The sequence below is a fragment of the Sinocyclocheilus rhinocerous genome, unplaced genomic scaffold (genome assembly GCF_001515625.1).
Source record: "Sinocyclocheilus rhinocerous isolate Xijiao unplaced genomic scaffold, SAMN03320098_v1.1 scaffold2083, whole genome shotgun sequence".
Taxonomy (NCBI): Eukaryota; Metazoa; Chordata; class Actinopteri; order Cypriniformes; family Cyprinidae; genus Sinocyclocheilus; species Sinocyclocheilus rhinocerous.
This window is the reverse complement of record NW_015666157.1, coordinates 826,085-838,117: the sequence shown is the minus strand read 5'-3', so window position 1 is coordinate 838,117 and position 12,033 is coordinate 826,085. Positions and strand designations below refer to the sequence as shown.

At 38.4% G+C, this 12,033-nt stretch overlaps 1 protein-coding gene across 1 annotated transcript in view; it reads left to right on the top strand.

Annotated features, from left to right (window-relative positions):
- The first annotated feature begins 383 nt into the window (after positions 1–383).
- The window catches only part of LOC107731761 (integrin beta-like protein 1), a 56,670-nt gene continuing 45,020 nt past the window's right edge, over positions 384–12,033 (top strand). Inside the window, exons 1-2 of the mRNA XM_016542930.1 lie at positions 384–578; positions 1,882–2,084. Of these exons, the coding sequence (XP_016398416.1) occupies positions 487–578; positions 1,882–2,084 (295 nt within the window). The 5' untranslated portion in view covers positions 384–486. The remainder of the gene's footprint in view (positions 579–1,881; positions 2,085–12,033) is intronic.

The following is a 12,033-nucleotide window of genomic DNA, read 5'->3' as shown; positions in this document are numbered from 1 at the left end:
ATATTCCTCCAGAATCTTCATTTAATGTTGCTCATTATTGTTGTGCTGGAAAAAAAATATTACCACAAAGATAAAACAGAAAATTGAAATCATAATGAAAGACCTCATTAAAACAGTCTTGAAAGAGATTATTTGTTTTGTAATCAATTGTCTCCAATTTATATTTTATGTTCTGTTTCTATAATGATTGTTACAGCAAATCCCCCTTTAAAAGGACAGCACTGCAGAGATATGTAAAGTGAAATCCTCATTTATCTTTATGAACAACTGTTTTGAATTACGGTGATAAAGTTTTCTTTTTTGGCACTTTATGTCTTACTCCTGCCTTTGCGCCGAGAGTAACAACTAATCAAAGGCATTCATATGGAGAGCGCTGTTGGCCTCTGAAGCATTCGAGCTGGATTTGGCCAGCCCGTTCTCCCTCTGTTTTGGAAAGTGGAAATTCCTGAAGGCACTTCACTTCAGGTTTCTGGTGGGGATATAAACATGCATGCAGAGACTTTGGTGAACTCCGTCTTAGTTTCTTTGCTTCTAATTTTGCTCTCTGCCGTTCAAGGAAGTTTACAGCAGTCGCTAAGGTGAGTTTAGCTGTCTTGTTTTTCAATCAGTTTGACTTTTCCACTGTGCAGCCACGTTTTGCTGGCAGACTGGATTTTAACAGACAGGGGAAAGTTTGCTGTTGTGTAGCCACAGCTACAGAACTAGTCCAAGGTTTGTAGATTTCTATCTTAAGCTTTTTGCTATTCTTTCTTTTTCCATTCTTTACAACAATGGGAATGTGCCAGCAATGTTTTATTTGTTCTACTTAGTGCCCCTTTAAGCCAGTTTTTACCTCACAGAACATACAGTATTTCCTTAAAATCAGAAACATATGCATATGCTTTTTGATCTCTTCTTATAGTTTTGGCTAAGGTCCACAGTTGTGTGACTGTAATTTTGACAAATTACTTAAGTGTTTTATACATAGCAGGTGCACATTCACCCTAATGTGTACCACAATGCATGTTTATGTATGCTCTCGCTGCATTGCACATAATCAGACATAGAGACTGAATCAGAGTGAATATGCTGTTGTGGCTGACAGACTTGTTCCATGTAAGTGCAACCATACCAAGCCCCTGAACAGTGTTTGCTTTAAAAAAAAAAAAGTGTATTTTTATTACCCTGTAATGTGAGAAAGGCCAACTGCAGAGACGAGAAGCAGGCGTGCTATGTAAGAACGCTACCAAATGAAACATTTTTCACAGGGGAACTCGGGTGGGAAAATAATAAACAGTGGAATACAGTCCACCGTTTGTTTTCAGTAGGTTTGTAATTAAATTCTTGTTCTTGAGTTTGACAGCATTTTCTTTTTAGACACTTTACCAGTATACACTGCAATATACTCTTTGATTATATTATTGTCCTCAAATGAACAGAAACAGATTATCTTTATTGCTTCCCAATTCAGATCTTCTAGCAGACGCATTTGTATGGACAGTGTCTAGACACGAGTTTGCTGTTCTCTTTGGGACTGAGTACTAGCAGAATCATACCTTATGAGTCATGGCTCCATTTGAATTCCTCATGACCTGCATTATAGTGTTATTTTTCTACCAGGACTTTTTGTTAACTTTAAATATTAGCTCAAAAGCGTACAAGGACATATATACAGGAAATCTGCCAAAATCTTATCCATTGCATGGCCCATCCTTAGAAACCAAACAAAATGTTTCCTTCAGAAAGCAAGAGGGAGTCTGGTTGTCATTACTGGTGAAAGGGAGGATTGCAAACCACCACCCACTCATCCACCATCTGGCATATGTTCACCTACAGGGGAAGAACAGAGGTTTGATGTGGAAGGCAAAGGTCACAGGGTGAATGAACACTTGTGTCTTGCAGGCAGGTGGGTGGAGAGTGTAAGATCTCCCCTGAATCATCACTGAGGCGCTGTCGGACCCCCGACGGTTTGATCTGTAATGGGAGAGGTGAGTGTGAGTGCGGGATTTGCATATGCCAAGTCACGGAACCCGGAACGTTCTATGGACCGCGTTGTGAGTGCCATGACTGGATCTGTCCGACATATGATGGGAAGACCTGTGGAGGTAAGAGCTGTCTCACACTCTCCCAACATAGCATTCCCACTTAGTCCTTCACTTACTTGTGAATGTTATGTTTCAATATCAGGTGTCTTCTGAAAAAAAAAAAAGGTTTTGTAGACGTGTGCAAGACACACATCCAGCTTCAGTAAAGGCCTTTGATGTTCCATCCAATATTGTGTCACTAGCTACATGGTCTCATTTGAATTTCACAGTGCTTCTATTCAGCCAGACATAGGCAGTTTCAAAGGAGCCTGTGTGGATGCCATGTTGTTCTGTAGCAACCCTCTTTTTAAAAATATTTTGCAGATACTGCTTCAAAGGATCATTTTCACCGATACTTCCTTTACTGTGTTGAATGTCATTTCAGTAGTTTCCACTGGATGGTGAGTGTGTGCAAAATTTGTTGTGAGTCCACAGAAATCCATTAGCAGAGACTCCTGAACAGGGTTGGGGAGTAACGGAATACATATAACGGCGTTACGTAATCAGGATAAGAAAATTTAGTAACTGTAATCCATTACAGTTACATCAAAAAACAAAGTATTCAGATTACAGTTAAATTTTGTAAAAAGTGGGAATACTATCAGGATTACATTTGTTCCTGGTAGAGCCCTGCACGGGCCTCAAATATAGGCCTTAGCCCGGCCTGTGTCCGACAGCTTATCAGAATTACCGGCCCGAGTCCGTCTTTTTTCCCCCCTTCTCCCAAAACAGCTACTGTTTCAGCTATTAAAACAGTTCAGTTTTGTATGTAATGGCAAAGTGATTATATTTCGTTTCATTTTTTTATTAAGTTAATTTAGAAAAACGTTTGGAGCATTTTTTTGTTCGTTACAAGTTTTTGTTTTTTAAAGTAACGACCAAGCGGCCAGCATCAGACAGTGAGCCTATGTTTGATCAATTTAGCCTTCTCAAATCATCACGACTTGCCTAAATTAAAATCTATAGATATAAAACAGTTCAAGCATATAACAATGTTTAAACATTAAATCTAGATAAATGTGTGCTGTATCCAATCGTTTGTGCGGAGAGTGCAAGCTAAAGCGCTTTGCAGGACATGGAGGCGCCAGCGCAATCACTTGCATTTTTTTTTCAGTGGATACGCCGTCGTTTTTGCTCATAAAGGTAAGAGTAGCCTAATACATCATTTGGAACTGTAAAGGGTCTACTTTTATTTGTGTGCACTCACAATATCAACAAAACATTGTGCTTTTATAAAATAAAGAATATAAACATGATGCGCTTTCTGCCATCTCGTCTTGAACAGGAGCGCTTCAAAAAAATTAACCGAAACTCAGTGAATAGATGCCTCACAGACATGATAAATATATCTATAGGAAGCTTTGAATTACTACTTAACAAAATAAAACGAATCGAAAACAAAAACTCTTTCATTATAATCATAATCCGTAAAGATGCACTTCTCTCTAAAGTGCATCTAATGTGGAGATGGTGAGCCAGGATCGTCATCTTCATCCTTGCGACACCGACTCAGAAAACACTAGTTTATTAGTAAATAATTCAAATATCTCCTTACTATTTCCCCTGACACATTCATGGTAATTACTTTTGCTGGGGCTTTGCGGCAAGCTTTAGCCTATTGCGTGCATTTGAACGCAGATCTCTTCAGCTGCGTAGGCTGCACGCATGCTGCTGCTGCGGTACACTAAACACCGTCGAGCCGCTCTTGACATTCGCAGTAGCACGGTCTCGTGTTGTTTCCACCAGCGCGGCAATTTTTTCATCACTAATTGATGGATGTCTAAAATATAAAAATAAGGAGAAGCCTAAAACAGCCCTGAGGCCCGGCCCGCGTCTGAACTATGACGTGAAAATTGGCCCGAAGCCCGGCCCTAGGGGCATAAAAAAGGGCTCTAGTGAAATGCAGGGCTCTAGTTGCCCTTGTTCCCATGAGAGAACAGGGCATTCGCATTCTCAACTGCCTCGACGATTGGCTCATACTCGCCCAGTCTCAGGATCAGTTGTGCGAACACAGGGATTTGGTGCTTTGGGCCTTCGGGTCAACTGGGAAAAGAGCAAACTCTCCCCGATGCAGAGGATCTCTAATAACACCCATCTACAATTATTCTCCTCAAACGTGGGATGAATTAATTACAATGCTTCCTGCTGGGAAAAATGTTTTCATGTCTGGAAATTTCACAGTTATTTTGTTTTCAAAGAGGATAAAAGAAATAACATAGTTGTACAGCGTAAGCTATGCATGAAGACTCTTGCTTTAACAAAGGCTACTCAAACAGCTTGAACATTTGCTGGTATGATTCCGACTAGCATGGAAATCCTCATGTTAGCTAAAATTTAGTGTTTGTTAGTGATTTAGAATTCCATCAAACTGTATAGCCACTAGATGTCTGCATAGCCTTTTATATAAATATACGGGCTGTAATATCTAGATGGTGAAACGACACACGATTTTTAATCGTTTCAAATAGTTTTTACTATAGCTTTTATTAGTTCCCTTTCGTGGAACTTCGAACTGCGTCCTCTAGGGGTCGCTATGGGGAACGCCTCGTCGTGACCCGTGTCTGAAGCCTACATTGAAAAAACACCAACTTGTTTGGCCGGCGACAGCCATGACGTCACTACGCGTGGGTAAACCGTTCCCCATAGCGACCCCTAGAGGACGCAGTTCGAAGTTCCACGAAAGGGAACGTCTCGGGTTACTTGTGTAACCATGGTTCCCTGAGGGGAATGAGACACTGCGTCCTCTAGGTTTCTTGCCATGCTTCGGACGCAAGGTTCAGACGAAGAAGTGAATGATGTGCGCTACCGGCGCCTATTTTGTACTAGTCGCGACGGTAGTGACGTCATGGCTGTCGCCGGCCAAACAAGTTGGTGTTTTTTCAATGTAGGCTTCAGACACGGGTCACGACGAGGCGTTCCCCATAGCGACCCCTAGAGGACGCAGTGTCTCGTTCCCCTCAGGGAACCATGGTTACACAAGTAACCTGAGACGTTTTCATTTTAAAGTCATAGTTAAATAAAAGTACTTAGATGTTGCTTTTTTGACTTATTTACATATGTAACTTGAAGTAATCCAAAAGTAATCAGATTACATTACTTTTATATTGTGGTACTTGAATTACTGAATACTTTTTTAATGAAGTAATTTGTAACTGTAACGGAATACATTTTAAAAGTAACCCTCCCAACCCTGCTCCTGCATAACCTGATGTAAGGGAAACAGGTCAATTGAGCTCAAAGGGAATCATTTAATATTTTATAGGGAATTTGGACAGAATCACTGTTTTACGGCTGATCCCTGAGTCGGCCAGCGATTCATTGAACGAGCCGTATAACATCAATTCTGCAATGGATATTAATATCCAAAGTATAGTGAAAACACTATTTATTAGCTCAGTAACAAGATCGGCAGTTTAAGACATTAACTTGTAAGCACAAAACTTGAGTATCTTGAAAAATTATCTTGTGTATCTTGTATCTTGTGTATCTTGTGTAAATCAAAGTATCTTGTGACTTGACAAAACACAAGATACTTCTCTTTTCAATATGAATGAGGCTTTATTGGATAAATCTAAGACAATATGAACTAATCTAACACATAAACACACGCACTCACACATTCATGCAAGTTGCAGGAAGAGAGAAAGTGAGGCAAGAATGAGTTTAAGAGAATGAAAATGTGAAATCCCAAGTTTATAGCAATATGTGCAATTGCATAGACCTGAACAACCATCAATCACTTAATTAACCCTCGCATTGAGTTCCTCTGGGAAGCCAATGGTTGGGCGTTGGCTGAGGATGCGGAGTTGTGGGCTGGTTGAAGTTTTGAGGTGGTCACAGACTCGAGGTGAACTCGGAGACACGGCATTAACTTAACTCAAAACTTAACTAAGAACACTAAACCCTCAATGGAAAGAAAAGAAACTAATGTAGAAGCCAGCAAGAAGAGTGACGAGGCTAGATGGCATTTCTCCTCATGGTTTTAGAGGAGCAGCGCGTGTAAGCCAGAGCATGCTCAAAGAGCGCTAAAAAGCAGCGTCAAAACACAGTGGCGAAAAGGCAAGGAAAAACCTAAAAGCATGACTAAAAGCAGTGGCTAAAAGTGATGACTAAAAGCATAATTTGATGGTGTCCTGAGTATTTAAACATGGCTGTTGGACACACCCCAAATGGTGTCTTGACCAATTAGACAATGTCTAAACATAAATCAGACAATATTAGACAAAATTAGACAATAAACATAAAACATATATATATATATATATATATATATATAATTTTTTTCTTGCCCCCCCTGACTCAAGAGTCAAATGTTGCCCATGGAAAAGTGCTTATAGTCACGTCAGGGTCTGAGCAGATGTATGCACATAAAACATATATATATATATATATATATATATATATATAACAATAAATCATAAATCAACTATATATATACACACACACTATATTGCCAAAAGTATTGGGACACCCTTTTATAATGAACAGGTTTGACTACTTTAGTAATTTCTATGAGTATAAATCTTTATGTTAAAGCATATAATGATATTCTAGGGAATTGTGTGCTTCTAATTTTATAGCAACAGTTTGGACAGGACCCTATTCTATTCTAACATGACAATGCATCTGTGTATAAGGCAAGGTTCAAAAAGAAATGATTGATTCAGTCAGTGTGGAAGAACTTGACTGGTCTGCATAAAGTCAAGTCCTAATCCCAGCTGAACACTTCTGGTGTGACTTTAAATGCAGACTTTGAGACAAAAACTCATCACCAAACACCAATGACTTGTACATACGCTATATGGACAAAAGTATTGGGACACCCCCTTCTTTAGAACTGAAAAAGGTACTTCCAACACTGTGGCAACAAAGATGGAAACATAATTTGTGTATTTAAAAATTTTAATTCCATCTCTGTTGCAACAGTTTTGTAAGTGTCTAAAATGACTGTACCCATATGTACAAGTCATTGGTGTTTGGTGATGAGTTTTTGGCTCAAAATCTCTATTCACGATTATGGGTTTTTTTCTGTTGAATTTGGATATTAAACTTTTTTTTTTTTTTTTTTGAAGGAAGTTGAACTCGGATTGTACTTCTGCAGATATTATCAGTTAATAACCTAATAACCTCAGAGCTGATGATTGGTCTCTCTTGAAAGGTTTATACAATACAACTAAAAATAAATTTTTCCATTAAGAAAATAAGGGGTTTTTGCTTACTTTCCTGCTGTTGCTCTCTATATAACATTGAAAATAGAAATCCACCTGACAGACTTTGAACAAAAACACCCATCTATTTCCGTACCACCTCCAGTTCTGATCTGTAGACATGAGATGTTGAGGACCACTAATGGAGATATGTGCTGGAAAGAAAGATTTATTTTTGGAGGCATGTTGCGAACCAGTGAAGAGCTCATTAGCTTTGGAGCATAGCTGATAATAGGGTTTCTCTCATGGTTACGTATTCTGAAAATGGAGGCCACATATGGACCAACATTTTTTTCTTGCCTAACATCAAGGCTATTTACTGCGCATCTCTGTCAAAATACCCCACATCTCATCTTTTAACTAGAAAGCTGGTTTTCTGAGCTGGTTCATGGCAGTTTGGGATATTCTAGACCTGTAAAAGGATTCTGATGTTGTGCCATTGTGCACATCCCTTCACTTCACTGTAATGGAAGTTTTAGAACAGCATCAGGTGGAATTTATACCAGAAATAAAAGTCAGAAAGGCTGTGCTTTGTGTTTGTCTTCTGTTCAATCTTTTTTGACAGTTACGCAAAAGCAGCAGGATGTGCAAGCTGAGCAGGATTGTTTGTATATTGCTTTGAAACACTGTATTGTCATTTCAGTCAGCATACAGGGTATATAAGGTCTTGTTTACGTGCTCTAGTTTCATAACCACAACCTGCTCTTTTGAAAAACACATAGTATTCCTTGACAATAAGCAGATTTTTTTTTGCCTTCCTTTTTTCTTTCTTTCCTTTTTTAATAATTTAATTTTTCATTACAAGATGTGCATGATAAGTGGAGCATTTAATGTGCTTTTTTTTTCTGACTTAATAGAAAAACCTGTCTTGGTCTCTGGAGAGTTGCATTTGTTCAGGAAGACTCCATAAATCATTTTGCTTTGAAACACCTGTTTTTGTTCACTGACAAACAGATAGACATGACAGCATATCTTGACCCAGCGATAAGACTGTGAACTAGGACTTTAGGGTGCACAAAACAATAAAATGTTTTTACCTGACAGCTGGTCACCAGCTGTGTGTGATTTTTTTGCTCGCATCTCCAGTGTTTCAATAGGCTACATTTGATTAACATATGTGAATATTTCCTTTTAATTTGTTGTCACAGAATAGTACAAAAATTCAAATGTACAAGCATTTCCATGGGATCTGAATTGTTTGTACCAACTGAGAAAAATGGAGCACAATTTCATGGTTTTCTTCCCTTTTTATTTGACCTGGTTTTGCTTTTCTCTTCTACTTTATGGGGACAGAGCTCAACGTGGCAGTTCCTTTCCACTTTTCTTACTAATTTTTCCCTCTCCCAAAACAAGTTAATTGGGGTTTCAAGAAGCCACGTGAAACATTTGGCACAGCACTGACTTAACTTTTTCCTTCCTAGCTCTTTTGCATCAGTAGAAATTTTCTCAACGACTTGGTGCGACCTTCATTTTTGGTCCTGTGGTGTGATGCAATGTCCTTTTTTATCAAGCAAATGTTGCCATCTAGAGACCTCTCCTCTCCAGTTTGAAACAAACTAAAATGAGGTATAGGTGAAGAACAGATTTATGATCATTTATGTCAACAGAAAGTTGTTTTATATACATCAGTAAGGATGGCTGTGATTTATGATACCCTTGAGATCCTTCCTTTTTTTTTTTTTTGATGTGCTTGAGTGAGCCTGTCAGAAGAGTGATATTCCATGTTTTCAGGTCCCAGTGGAACTCTGTCAAGAGCTTTTTCCTCAGTCTTTTTGTTGTTGGACTTCTGTTCTTCCCAAAACATTCTGATGGGGAAATGACTTCTAGGAATATCATATAACCTTTCTTTTAACTTGAGTGCCACGTGTTTAAAACACTGTGTCTTGCGTGAGATGCAAAAATGTCCATCTAGCGCTTGTTTACATAGAAAAACAATGCAAAAGTAGTGCAGTGGAATGGAAAAAAGCATTCTGTGCGAACAGCCCCTAAATCCATAGAAGAACGGAGGCAACTTCTCCAAGATGCTTAGAATAATCTGTCTCAGTGTTTATCACAGACTGTCTCAATCTGGACTGCTTGTTCATGCACAAATATCACTTGATTATTATAATATTTGCTAAAGGAATGTTTGGAAATCTAAAATTTATATTTCCTACTGGCACACTAAAGCAAAAGATACAAATTACATTCTTAACCTTCATCTAATGAGCTAAAGACATTTCCACAGCATGGTATATACACCAATAGCACTTTTTTAAATGCTTCGGTGAAGTGTGATGATAGTTTGCTATACACAATGGGCTTGACAGCAGTGTTTATGGTTCAGGTAAACCAACATACACATTCTAGCAAGTCACCATATAGTGTGGGTACTAGCTCAGGCAGCAGGTCTGATCCATACTTCAAATTACATGAAAAGGTCACATGCCTTCCAGGTCAGTAGGCGCTTGGGGATACAGTGGAAGAGGAAATTGTGTCCGAACAGGGGACAACACTGTGTCATTTCACTGCAAATATGAATGATGATGCCAAAATGACACTTCAATTTCCTCTATGGGCTTTCATCCAATTAGTAACACACTATCAAATGTCAGGTGAGAGGAAATAGGGAAAAGATGAACATGACATGGGCCGGACATGAACGCACATCTCCCATATGAGCGCTAGAGCTCAAAATGCTGGGACCACAGGTCTGACAAGTATCATAAATCATAGATTGTCTATAAACTTATTACACACAGTGACCCTCATTCTTTACATGATTTGGCCTGTCTTCATCGCTGCAGGTCTGCTGTAGGTATGCAACATTATTAGCCAGGACAGATGTCTCCCTCACACCCAGCCCAGCCTAGCACATAATCATTTCATGCTCTACAACGCAAAGCAGGAGAACAACAAGGGGACATAATTACCTCACTGTCTTGTTTTATACAAAGCCGCTATTTAACAGGCTAAGATGGAAAAAATGTCTTCAAGATCAAGCTAGCACATAGAGGCCATGGTTTACTAAAGGTTTGTGTGGATAAAAACATGTGCAAACTTCATAGAACGCTGATTAACAAAGAGTCTGCTGGGGATTGCGTCTTTTGTAATGCATAAAAAATCTTGTCAGTTTCTGTGGTTGTTCCTTAATGAATTTTCTTGTGGCATTTCTCTTTCACTGCACTGTGTTTGTCCCAATCCAGTCAGTGTAAAACTTGTTAGATTAATTTCAACGGTGCAGCCCTGTTTTATTTATTTATTATCTTTTTTTCTTGTTTTGATATGTATAATTAGGCTGCATTTACAATAAAAAATAATTGGTGTAGAATCAACTTTCACTCGGAAATTGCTAGCAAATTTCACAAATAATTAGTAAGTAACGCATGGGATTAAATATCAAATTTTGAAATAGAAAGACTAAAATAGTATTTTCTTGTAAAACATAGTCCAATACATTTTTGTTTAATTTACAACATAAAAAAATAATTTTTTGCATTGTAGGTTCAAAAGATACTCGTTGTGAGCCATTCGTTTGTTACAGTTTCCTTTTGTTTAGTGATTTAAAGAGGCTGACTGCAATGTAAAACAGAAGGCAAAAGCAATAGAATACGGTGGCAATTTTATTATTATTATTATTATTATTATTAGAATATATAGAATATAATGCTTTCCTTTCTATTCTCTTGGATGATTTAGTGTCTTTATCTTTGTGTACACTGTTAATCGGAACAAGCTATTATACTCACAGTCCAATCATAGGTGTAATTGCTATCTTTGAAAGCACTATCACTCGCTGATTTCAATTTGATTTTCATTTGCATAGGTTAGTTAAGATCCTATCTAAGCTCAATTGAGTTAATATGAACAATTTTGCAATGATCATTGAACTACCTTAATATAAAAGAAGCAAAATGAATGCTGCTTCAAAGTAAAAGAAAAAAAAACAACAAGCTAAATGTAAATATATCTACTGAAAACAGTAAGTACATTCTTGAGGCAAAAATATTTGCATCCTGAAATGAGCTGGATGCTCAGAGACAACATCGCCTGCGACTCAATGCTTCACAAAACAAATTATTGTAATAAGAGTTTGTCTTGCATACTCCTGGTCACCCCATATTCCTTTGTCTTTATTTAACATGGACAGCACTGTCTGCAATAGGAACAGCTATTAGCATCTGATGACTCATTAATCTGCTTGCCGTCTACAATTTATCTAAAGAGGACACACCGTCTATTAATACTGTTCACAGCTGTTTAGAGTGAGTCATACGGCTCAGGGTGGATATGGCCGTCTTGGCCCATCAGCTGAGAGGGGGTAAATTATGCCCCTGGTGGCACAGAAGCAGGGACACAATGGACAGCAAGGACCAAACTCTTCCTCCCACATATAGGTGGGTGGCAGTTAATATGTCAAAGTGATTGTGTCTGCATGTAGGATCAAACTCTGGCATCAACCGACTTTCAAGAGAAACATGACTACGAATGTTAAGAACATATTAAATGGCACTGAAAGAAGAAATTTGTTACTTCTTTTGCTTTGTTCTTGTTTTTAGAATGCCAACATGGCTGCCTTCTGTAGAACTGCTTATAGCTGAAATTAACTTGTTTAGAAACTGATGAACCTTACACTGATATTGAACTGAACTAGGGCTGCACGATAAATCGCATGCGATATTTAACGCGCATCTTGTCAGAAAGCCGGTTCTGTAATCAGCGGTAAATCTCCATCACCTGCGTGCTTTCACATTGAGCAGCATTAACTACACAGAGCCGTTGTT